At 50.6% G+C, this 11,967-nt stretch overlaps 1 protein-coding gene across 1 annotated transcript in view; it reads left to right on the forward strand.

The window, feature by feature from the left end:
• LOC134412328 (semaphorin-4A-like) overlaps nucleotides 1-4,638 on the forward strand; it is a 71,994-nt gene extending 67,356 nt beyond the window's left edge. Inside the window, exons 17-18 of the mRNA XM_063146229.1 lie at nucleotides 2,383-2,501; nucleotides 4,019-4,638. Of these exons, the coding sequence (XP_063002299.1) occupies nucleotides 2,383-2,501; nucleotides 4,019-4,638 (739 nt within the window). The remainder of the gene's footprint in view (nucleotides 1-2,382; nucleotides 2,502-4,018) is intronic.
• Nucleotides 4,639-11,967: the final 7,329 nt, after the last annotated feature.

Genomic DNA, 11,967 nt, shown 5'->3' on the forward strand with positions numbered 1-11,967 from the left:
TGGTGGGACTGAAAGAAGGGCTTCTCCAGAAGATCTCAAAGCACGGTCAGGCTCATAAGGGAGAATACGTTCTTTCAAATAACCTGGACCCGAACCATATAACCCATTGATACAAGATCCCCATCACACCTACTTTTTTTATCCAGTTTTCATCCTGGACTTCCCCCTCTGTTGCCTAAGCGAGTCGAGCGCTGGGCACTTTCACATCTGTGCGTTGTTGCGCTCTTTCAGTTCATGTATCTTTTCACCTGAGGTGCTACTATGCCGGCGAAATCTCCCCCCCCCCCCCCCCCGTCCCCTACATTCTCCTTTCCCCAGTGCAATTACGGTAAAACAACACACTACGTTTTCCCCTAAGGTCATGAAACAAACGCCAAGGAAGGGAGGCGAGGCTGTTGCTGCTCCTTGGCTTGGGAAAGGTTTACAGGGGAGGAGGAGCGAAGGTTTGTTTTGCTCATTTCAAAGGGCGGGCAGATGAACAATCATTTTAACTAATTTCTTTTGAAAAGGTGGTCAGGTCCCCTCCTTTGCTCCAAGGTAACCAAAATGCTTCCATCTGCATAATTTTTAAAGCTAAAGAGCTCAAACTTGGCATGGTGAGGACTTTAAGGAGGACTTTAGCCACTCCAAATTTGAATGGTTCATCCCTTGATTCTAAGGAATTTTTTGAATGGAAATTAACACAAATGCTTACATCTGTGTAATTTTTTAGATTAAAAGATCAAACTTGGCACAGTGATAGCTCTTATGGAGGGCTGTAGCCATGCCAAGTTTGAATCAGATTGGTTCATCCCTTGATTTTAAACCCTTTCCCTGATAGTCCACCAGTGCGAAAGTCCACCTGTTTACAGTTGTGAAGGATCGCTTTTCCTTTCCTTTGATCATACGAAGCTGTGCATCTCCAAGTTCATAAACTACAGATCTGCTGGTTCCCTTACTCAAGAGTAAATCCCATTGATTTCAACTGCATTTACATCCATTTATACTAAAATCCCATGCATGCTTACCTTTGAGTAAACGCCATTGAACAGAGAGAGACTTAGTTCTGAGTAAACAGAAGTAAGACCTCAGAGTCAGAAGTAAGCATGGGGTTGCAGAGCACTTCTTTCCAGTTGCTGTTTTAGATTTATTTTAAAAAAAGCTTCTGAGTGACCACACTATTAAAAGTCAGTTCTATATGTGTTTACTCAGAAATATTCTAAAAAATATGACACGAAAGGAAAGGGGATTGGGAGGGTGGAGGAAAAAAAAGAAGAAGCAAATTCAGGCACTAGATTCTTAGTTGTAAAGTTCAGCAGCTGCTTCCTTTCCCTCTGATGGCCTTAGCAGTGACAGTTGGTAGCAGGAGGGAGGGGGCTCTCAGCCTGAGCTGGACCCAGGCATGATGGAATTTGGCAGGGGCTCTCGGAGAAGGATCACTGAGGCTGATCAAAGGGTCCAGGCAGGTACATAGGGGAGGAGGTGTTCCTTCAGCCCCAAGTTGTTTAGGGCTTTGGTTGTTAATACCAGCACTTTGAATCAGGCCCAGACATGGACTGGCTGCCAGCGAAGCTGGAAGAGGACTAGCATATCATGATCACATTGGCCCGTCCCTGTTAACATCCTCATTGTCCAATTTTGGACCAGCTGAGGTTTCCAGATCATTTTCAAAGGCAACCCCATGTTATAATGCATTGGAGTAATCCGGGCAAGAGGTGTCAGAGCGTTGTCTTCCTTGCTATGCTAATTGCACAACTTCTAATGTGAAAGAAACCCGTTTGCGATGAAAGCTACACGGAGCTTCTGTATTCAGAGGCAGGAATGAAAAGGAAAACATCGGGAGCGAAGCTATTGCCTTCATGCTCTGCGTGGAAGCAGGACCCTGGGCAAGGTGGGCCCAGCTTGCTCTGGTCCAGCGGGGCTTTGCCAAGGGACGTGGTTGGCGCTGTCAGGCAGGGTGCTGGTAGAGCCAGCTTCTTGGCTTGCGGGGTTCCTTCTGTGAAGCACCCCAGGACTTGATTCCCTACCCCTCAACGTTTCTGAGCTGGACTTTGAGAGCAACACCTTATCGGGCAAATATCTCGATCTTTCTCTCATATAAATTCAGGACTTGCAAATGGAGGTCTCCCTGACTTATAATTTGCTTGTGGTACTCTCTGCCACAAGATGGTCACTAGCCATTACTCCTGATAGCTACATAGAACCTCCATGCACAGAGACAGTCAACCTCTGAATAGCAGCGGCTGAAGACAAGCAACAGGGGCCAGCTGCGGGCTTCCTGCCACACCTGTGGGCTTCCTGCAGGCCAGAGTTGGAAACAGGCCGCCGGCCTCGCCTTAGGGATGCCTTGGTCTCCTCCCACAGGGCTGTCCTGAAAGTCTCCCCTGTCCTCCCTGTTTCTAGGAGTGGCTGGCTGCAAGATATCGTGTTGAAGAAGCCCAGCATGGGATGCCAGCGCAACAGCAGGAAGGGCAGCACCTCGCCAGAGTCCAGGAGTGACCTTGTGGGCGTCTCGACAAAAGGTTCAGTATAACCTTCCAGGGTGTGATGGATGGATGGCCCAAGGGTTTTTCCATCCTAGAACAGAAGACCTTGTACTCCAAAGGCTGCTTGTTGTTCTGTGAAAATCAGGCCTTGAAAAACAATGTGTCTGTTTGCTAAAAGTGGGCGCATGTTTCTCTTGGGAGGAACGCCTGGCGAAAGGGCTGGAGGGCCAAGGTATCTCTCCGGGGCTGGGCTGCATCCCAGAAATGCACCGTAACTGCCTCCTGAAACTGCCTCCCACAACCTGCTGAGGATTTTAGGGTCCCTTTAGGAAAAAAGAGAGTGTTGCTAGTCTGTTTTGGCCAGATTATAGAGCAGTGATCTATGCTGGAGGGGCTGGAAGGGATTCAGGATAGTAACCTGTCTGTTTCTGTCTCCCATGCACACACACACTGCATTCTGGATCCCACCCCTCCGATGTTAATCCTTTGAGAGTGCAATCTTATGCATGTTTAGACAGAAAAAAGTCCCTTTACTCCCAGCATTGCCCCTGCCAGTCATTCTGGCTAAGGCGTGCTGGGAATTGTAAGACTTTTATCGGTCCAAATATGTGTAGGATTTCGGCCTGAGTCTTCTTTAGATCTTGACTGCAAACCAGTGCACCTACATCATCATCATCATTGTTGTAGATCGCAAGCTGAATATGAGCCAACAGTGTGATATGGCTGCAAGAAAGGCAAATGCTATTTTGGGCTGCATTAATGGAAGTATAGCTTGCAGATCACATGAGGTACTGGTTCCTCTCTATTCGGCCCTGGTTAGGCCTCATCTAGAGTATTGCGTCCAGTTCTGGGCTCCACAATTCAAGAAGGACGCAGAGCAGCTGGAGCGTGTTCAGAGGAGGGCAAGCAGGATGATCAGGGGTCTGGAAACAAAGCCCTATGAAGGGAGACCGAAAGAACTAGGCCTGTTTAGCCTGGAGAAGAGAAGATTGAGGGGAGACATGATAGCACTCTTCAAATACTTAAAAGGTTGTCCCACAGAGGAGGGCCAGGATCTCTTCTCGATCCTCCCAGAGTGCAGGACACGGAATAACAGGCTCAAGTTAAAGGAAGCCAGATTCCAGCTGGACATCAGGAAAAAACGTCCTGACTGTTAGAGCAGTACGACAATGGAACCAGTGACCTAGGGAGGTTGTGGGCTCTCCCACACTAGAGGCCTTCAAGAGGCAGCTGGACAACCATCTGTCAGGGATGCTTTAGGGTGGATTCCTGCATTGAGCAGGGGGTTGGACTCGATGGCCTTGTAGGCCCCTTCCAACTCTGCTATTCTATGATTCTATGACCATTTACATACCTCCAGATAGCTGATTAAAACACTGAATATTAAAAACCGATGAACCTGACGGTATCGTGCAATGTGCAAACAGGCCCGTGAAGTGACTCTTGAAGTAGGAATAGGGATGTTCTGAGTGCAGGCGAAGCGTGCCCCCCCGTGTGACTTGCGAAATGCAAGAAGGCGTGCATTGCAGCTGTGTTTCTTTTCTCTGTTTCAGTGCTGAGCGCTCCCCTCCACACCATGGTGAGGCTGCCCTGCCCCCAGCTCTCGGCCCTGGCCAACTACTCGTGGAGCTACCCCAAAAGGAAGATGCAGGACAGCATGGTCAGGGAGAACGACCAAGCCCTGGTGGTCCTCGTGCAGAAAGACACGCTGGGCACCTACGAGTGTTGGGCTGACGAGAGCGGCTGCCAGCACATGGTGGCCCAGTACCAGCTGCGCTCCTCCAGCCCCATCGAGTCATTGCACACCTACTGGGTCCAGTTTGTCAGCGTGACGGTGCTTCTGGCCATGGCCTTGGCGGGGGGCCTGGCGGCGGCCTTCTTCACCTACCACAACAAGCTGAAGGCCAAGAGCAAAGTGCAGGCGTGCAGCACCCCCGAGGCCAGCAAAGCCTCCGGCCAGGACAAAGGCCCCCTCAACACCAACCAGAACGCTCCCCAAGGGAACGAGTACCAGATGCAGGGGCCTGGCCAGGAAGCGGCCGGCAGCTCCAAAACCTGCTGTGTCCAAGTGGACGGGACTTCTCAGGACACGGATGCTGAAAACAACCGCTTGAACCCCAGCGTGGCCAACGGCGAGGGCTCCAGAGGGGCCGTGGCCAGGAACGGGATCTAGCCTGACCTTGCTGGGAGTATCCGTGAGAGTGAGCGCCGGCCGGCAGGCCACCTGACAAGAGCCAATGGCCCAGCACTGCTGTGGCACCGCTCCAGAGCATCACCGGGAAACACAGAGTTACCTCTGATGTCAGTGTTTTGTCTCCTAGTCGTGTCTGTACGATGCCACATAAGCCAGAAACGTATGCCAGGAAGCTGGATGGATCCTGACCGCTCCCACGTCTTCTGGCTCCTGCCCCACCTCCACGCTGCCTTCGTAGATAAGGGTCCTGAGCGCCAACCGTTCCACTGCAGTGCCTCCACGCATCCACCCGTAGCCAAATCCACAATTCCCCTTGTACAATGTTTACAGAAATCAGAGGACGAGCCGTCCGGTTGCGAGGTGCTCAGGAGGAGAGGTGGGTCCAGGTGGGGTGGGGGTGGGGGGCAGTCAGGGCTCCGCTATGTTTTGAGGCCTTGTTCAATGGGGTTCCTGTTGAGACGCCTCAGTTGGAGGCTGCCTGTTGCTACCTGGGCTTCATGGAAGGGAGATGGCAAAGCCACGGATTTGACTGAGCACTTCACAGCTCCCAGTGTGGCTTGGAGAGGCTTCCTGGGCAGAAGAAGCCATTCAGCAATAGACCTGGTTGCCCAGGTAGGCCAAGGGGGGTTATGAGTGTCGCTGGGGGTACCAGACTGGCCTGACCCGTGGGGTGCAGCCTCTTCTGTCCAGCCCCCCCCCATCCCTGGAGTTCCAAGGTGGCTCCTGGTTTGCCTCTGTGGACAAGGAGGCCCTGCGGGGGAGGCCTGTGTGGTTTTGCATCCTTCCAGTACGTGATTGTGCTATGGGGTGCCAGGGGCACAGGAGTTGTTTGGATGCCCCCCAGAGTCCCGCCGCAAGTGCTCCCGCCTCTCTAAGGACGTCTTCCTCTCGCTTTAAGAGCCCAAAGGCCCGTTGACCGCAGGTCCCTGTGCCTGGTGCGCGCGCTTTCCTTAACGACGGGTGCCTGAGCCGTCCAAATTCTGTGCCAAGAAACACCCACTCCGGCTTCCTTGGCCCAACGTCTCCTCTTGTTGACGGTGCTGACACGCTTGCTCTTGATGGTGGCTTCTCGGGGGCGGAGAACAACTATGCAAGGCCCAAAGTGCCCCCGGCAGCCCAGCTTGCCCAGGAAACCTCGTTCCGTGCCCCCTCTGGCTTTCACGGTTTCCACAGCCGTCAGTCCCATGTTTGCAAGCGTCGTGGCGCGGATAACCTCCCCTGACCCGGCCCCCTCCAGATGTGCTGTACTGCGATTGCCATCATTCCCAGCCACTGTTTTAAACATCTAGGGCGCAGCGGCTTCTCCCCCACACTGGGTCATTTCCGCCACCTCCTTTCCAGCCCCATCATCCCCAGTCCGCCAGTTCCGCACCCGGCCAGCTGCCGAAGGACTCCGCGTGGCCACAGCCACCCTGCGGAGCGGTTTTAGTGGCTCGGCCGAACCGGAGGCTCCTACAGCAGCTCTTCCTCCCCCTTCCTTTGTCCCTTTCTGAACCCGCAAAGGTTCAGAAATGTTTGCTCTCACAGCCGCCCGGTCGAGGCAGGTCAGCATTGCTCGTCGTTCGTGGCAGGAGCTTTGCCTTCCGTCCGCCAAACACGGGGCCTTGTGGGGGAAGAAGGTGCTTTCGGGGCCGGAGGTGGCGGGATGCTCACGGTCGCTGCTGCGCATGGACTGAACGGCAGCCGTAGGTTTCCCGGGCGTGCGCTTCCCTCTCGCCCAGCGCTGCGTTTTCCTACGGTTCGCTTGGAAAAAGGAAGGATGCCACTCTGTCAGACGGAGGCCTCCCTCTTTTCTCCTCCCTCAGAATCTGCGGGAAGCCGTGGGTTTGGGAGCTGATCCCTTGAAACTCGCGTCTCGGCTCCTTCCTCGTTCGACATGTGTTGCTGCTGACCTCTAGTGCACGAAGCGGCCATCGCATCCGCCTTCAAAACTGCCGCGATCCCGCGTCCTCTCCGGAGGCCTGGATGCTTGGGGACACGCTTTATCTGGGTTCTAGGCCGGCTTTGTTTCACTGCAGTCGTCACAGGCAGGCAAAACTACTGGCAGTATTCCTTGTTTTCAAACTTGCGTCACTCCGTCTTGGTTTAAAAGAAACGTTACTGGAGTCGGAGGTGTTCAAGGGCCAGAAATCCAGGTCGCACACGATCACGCTGGACTTGGCAACGGGGCCATGGCCTGTAAAGACTTAAGCGTCCTCACGGGTCACACTGTAGCGAACGCATGGGGTTTCATCCTAGACGTGTGTTTCCTAGACGGTCAGAACCAGTGCCAGGCTTGAATTGACCATACCTGCACATTGCATATATTTGCAAAAAGGTGTTTGTCTCACCACGCTTCACCCCTTTAGGTGGATTCTTACAATATCGTAGGCTGACACTTCAAAATACGGTGGGTGAAAAGGACCGAAGTTGCAAAGACCTGTTGCGTATTGCCAGCAAACAGCAGCCGTGAGCATCTTCTGTACACACTCTGTGTGTTTGTGTGTGTGTGTGTGTGTGTGTGTGTGTGTGTGTGTGTGTGTCTTCGTATGCACGATGTTCTTAACTGGAGTAGGATCAACATCTCTCTCAAGAGACGGGGGAATCCCATTAACGCTCAGTTTCACCGGCTAATTAATTGAGTCATTTATCAGTATAAAGTTGAGAAAAGGAAGCAACGTCGTCTTCAAAAGGTTTTAAAGAAAAATCAACCAAGTAGTGGCCTAAGCTTTTGTTAGGTTCATGGCTGCATGTGGGAGAGGGGAGACAGGAGGGATCAAGAGAAAAGCACCCTTTCTACCTCTTCCCCTTCTGAGGGATAAGACATTTATCAGCATGTGCGTGTCTGCAGAGGGGGGGGGTCACCCCCAACTCTAATGACGCACATAGATTTTAACAGTACATCTAGGGTGGCAATTTCCCCTCTTGCTCCTTCGGCAAATCTCCCTGAGCCCCCATTAGCTACAGCAAAGCCCATTTTACCAAGGGGAGGGATATTTTGGCCCCACTGACGGACGCCCAAAGTGGTTGAAAACACCTTAAACTGAAGTGGTTGAAAACACCTTGCTGACATGTCACAGGCTGGAAAGAGAGAGAGAAAATAATTCTCAAGTGAGCTGCAAATAGTTTGAATGAGGCTCCACTTCCTATTTTGAGCCTGTCTGACCTGAGGCAAAAGTAGAAACATACATGCCATGAGCAGTGAATATCCTTTTCAAAGAGATTGCATAAATCAATAAATAATCTATCTCCATTCATTTGATCCCTTATTGGAGTTAAATACACGGGCCGTGTCTTGACGGTGGTGCATTGGTGCTGTGAGCCCTCAAAGGGGCCACTGCCCCATGCGCCCTGTTCCTCTCCCCGCCATTTCCCCCCTCCTGCTCGTCCCTGGGCAGGTTCTGGGATGGAACAAGTGCCGCAGGGTGTCCCACGTCCTCCATATTTTAAATTTTTAAAAATCTTTTAACTCCCCCTTTACGCGCTTTTCCGGCATGGGCGTCCTGCCCACGCCGGAGAAGCGCGGAGGCATTCCTGGAGCCCTTTGGCTTGCTGGTCCGTCCCCTCGTTCCCCCACCTCCTGTCCAGCCATAGCGACCTATCCGGGGTCACCATTGGCTGGGACACAACTCCGCTGCAAATCCGGAGCAAGGCGACAGACGGCAAATGCACACAGCGAAAAGTTGCGGTCAGTCGCCGGTCTGTTTAATGTGGCGCTTCGGGGAAAAGCCCTGGGTTGGCTCTGCGTTGGCAGCAGCGTCCTATGAATGATGGCTCCACCCCGGGGCTTTCCCCTCATCAAGACAAGCCCATGCACACCAAGGGGTTGTTTTGGTGCTTTGTTACTCATCGTATTTATAAGCTTTTTTTTTTTTAAAAGATGTAAATCTTCATTGTGTTTCTACATACTATTTTTATTAAAAAGTGTGATGTACAGCGGTGTTGGACGTGGTTAATAACTCTTTATTGCTGCATCTGAAGTTAAACATATTACTCTCAGGCTAGCTGTGCAACTGACAGAGGCAATTCCAGGGTCCTACTTTTCTTCTTCTTTTCTCTCTCTTGCTTTTGCACCTTCAGGTCTGCACCCAGTTAGATGCCTACCAGGGTTCTTGGGGCTTGGATCAGAGTTTTAGCAACCTTCCTCTCTGGGTCTCCAGGGGAAGAACAAGTGAACTCTCTACTGAGGGGCTAGAATCAAGGGCATGGGGGCAGTTTGGGCTTGGCTTGAGGCTTTTTAGCTCTGCCCCCCTATCCATCAGTCTGCAGCTCTGACCCACTGCATGCTGCCCCGGCCCTATCCTGCCATTCTGCCAGGGTCCAAGGCTGTTTGTTTAGGAACAGCAGTCCCTTTCCTCATATTTTGTAACTGGGTGATACACCCTTGAAGAAGACGTGCATGTGGGAACTGACTTCCCAACAAGTGCATCAGGATGTGAAGAAAAAACCCTTGCTTACAGCTATATCCAGGTCTCCAGACAAAAATGGGGCCGTGCACCAAGCATATGTGTAATGTAATAATAGTGCTCTTTTCTCAACCAGCTGCACGGCTTAAGCCAGAACAGGAATTAAATTCCTTTCATTTACGGATGTTGGACATGCACACAACTCTATCGATGTTGCTCCCTCACAAATTAGATATTGGTTCCGTGGACATTCCCTTTCCCGCAGAGAACTGGAAGGATCTACAAACAGGACTCTCTGCCTGCTGCCCCAGCAAATGGCAACCCCCAGGATTCCTTTGCAACAGCCACCCTGTGCCACATTCCACCAGACTGGCCTTCCCCAGTTTGCAGCCTTGCAACTCCCATCATGCTCAGCCGACATGCCCAATGGCACGAGGTCCTGCAAGCAACCCACCAAGATCCAGGCTCCAGCCCTGACATTCCATGCTGGGTGTGTGGGGGGGAGCCTGGTCAGTTAGGGTAGGGTGACCATATTTTGGGAACCAAAAAGGACAACATGGCTGCCCCAAGGGGGTGTGCCCACCAACATGTCCAGCCCCCAGAGGGGCGTGCCCACCAACATGTCCAGCCCCCAGAGGGGCGTGCCCACCCAAATATGGCCTTGGTCACATGTCTGATTTCACACCACACAAGACAAACTTGTTCTACATAACTTCTTAATGTTAAAATCACTGGAATAAAGAACAAGCGAGACATTCAATGTATCTGAAATTAACTTCACTCATTCCTACTTTTGTAGCTTTTGCTGTACTTTGAAGCTTTTGCTATACTCTGTGTGATACAGTCTCCCCTTCCCTCAAATATCTTTTCTGACTGCAAGTCCTTTACTGGATAACCATAGTCTCACCTTTCCTAATATTTAACACTCTTTCCCCATCACCTTTCAACATACTGATACCACTGAACAAATGAAGCAGTTGACAAGTACAGAAAAATCTAGTACAACAAAAGCATTACCATGGAACAAAATGGACTAAAGGCTAGCACCTCTTAGCTTGTTTCAACTTCAACCAGACATAACAATCAAAAACAACCAAGAAAAACACACCTACCTCATTAGCAATACCTAATGACAAAAATGTTGCAGAAAAGGAAGAGGACAAGAGAGAAAAATATCACCACTGGCTATGGAAGTTAACGAACTATGGCAACAGGAAAAAGTTACAATTATTCCATTAGTTACATCAGTCAACAGCATCACATCATTTTTTTTTCAACAGAAACCCTTCAGAAATTAGGCCTACCAAAATACATGCATGCCAACGTCAAGAAAGCAGTCATACTTAAAACACGTTCAATATTCAAAACATTTCTGAATCAGTAAAAGACAGCATGACTGGGCAAAGCCCATCATGTTCATCGAGAAAAAACACCACAAGCAAGAAAAGAGATAGATTATGATGATAATGGCAACCCTGTTAATTTTTTAAAGGTTTTTAAGAAGGATAAACAATTATTAGCCATTGTTACAAAATATACATCATGCCAATTATATCAAAAAATCGGAAAGGAAGGTCTATGGGTCTAAAATGCATTATTTAATAGGAATATCACCTCCAAATCATCACTCCCAACTTACAGAAAACTACACACACCCCTGCAAACATGCACATGCATTCATTCATAGACAAACACCCCATGCACCCCCAAACACCCCATGTACCCCATTCAGAGATCAATACAAACGCACATGCACACTCACACATTCAGGATCACCCCATGCACCCATACTACTCTCTCTCACACACACACACACTCACACACACTTCAGTCTTACCTTCTAGTTGCTGCTGCTGCTTCTCCTGCTTGCTTGCTTCTTCCTTCCTTCCTCCTCCTTCTGCTTGCTTGCTTCTTCCTCCTTCTCCTCCTTATTCTTCTCCTTCTCATCCTCCTGCTCGAGGCAGGGAGGGGCAGGGACACGCCCCCGGAAGTCCAGGAACGCGTCCCTCTAGCTCCCCACCCCGATGGACCTTCTACTCTGCCTGCGTGATGGCACAGGCCAAGTAGAAGGCCCCATCGAAGCAGGGAGGGGCTGGGACACGCTCCCGGAAGTCCAGGAATGTGTCCCTCTAGCCCCCTCCCCCTGCGCAGATGGGGCCTTCTAATAGCCGGTGACATCACGATGGCAACCAAGAAGAGGCCTGGATGAAAGCCTGGAGGAGGGCTTTAAACTGAGCCATTTGGGGGGGTGGGTAGTTTGTTTTTTGGGCATCAGTTTTTGCCCCCCCCCATGTCCGGACATGTCCGGTCAAAACCAAACATATGGTCACCTTAAGTTAGGGTGACCATATTTTGGAAACCAAAAAGGAGGACCACATGGCCAATGCTCAAGGAGGCGTGCCCACTGCAACATGACCAGCCCCCAAGGGGGCGTGGCCTTGGTCACATGTCTGGTTCCACAGCTCACAATTAACACAAACCTGTTCTACATAATATCTTAATGTTAAAACCACTGAAATAAAGAACAAGTGAGACATTCAGTGTATCTGAAATTAACATTTGAAGGACTGGTTTTGGATTACAATTTCCTTTAGCCCCAGCCAACATGGCCAATAGCCAGAAATTATGGGAGTTGTACTTTAAAACATGGGGAGGGCACCAGGCTGCCTATTCCTGGTCAAAAATATTACAGATTAAGGCATCATCTCCATGTGTGCCCACATCTCGGAATCCCCCCCCCCAAATCCTTCTTGCAAGTAAAAAAACCAACACTATGCTAAACCTTTGGTCCCTGCTGTGCTAGCTTTCTGCTCGCAGTGAGTAAACAACCAGAGAAGCCCCCACCATGAAATACTTTATGTTGATTTCTAAACCTTCCTGTTTAAGACAAATGGAAAGGAAAATAAAGAATCCAATTCCTTTT

Source organism: Elgaria multicarinata, chromosome 21, assembly GCF_023053635.1.
Source record: "Elgaria multicarinata webbii isolate HBS135686 ecotype San Diego chromosome 21, rElgMul1.1.pri, whole genome shotgun sequence".
NCBI classification, from domain to species: Eukaryota; Metazoa; Chordata; class Lepidosauria; order Squamata; family Anguidae; genus Elgaria; species Elgaria multicarinata.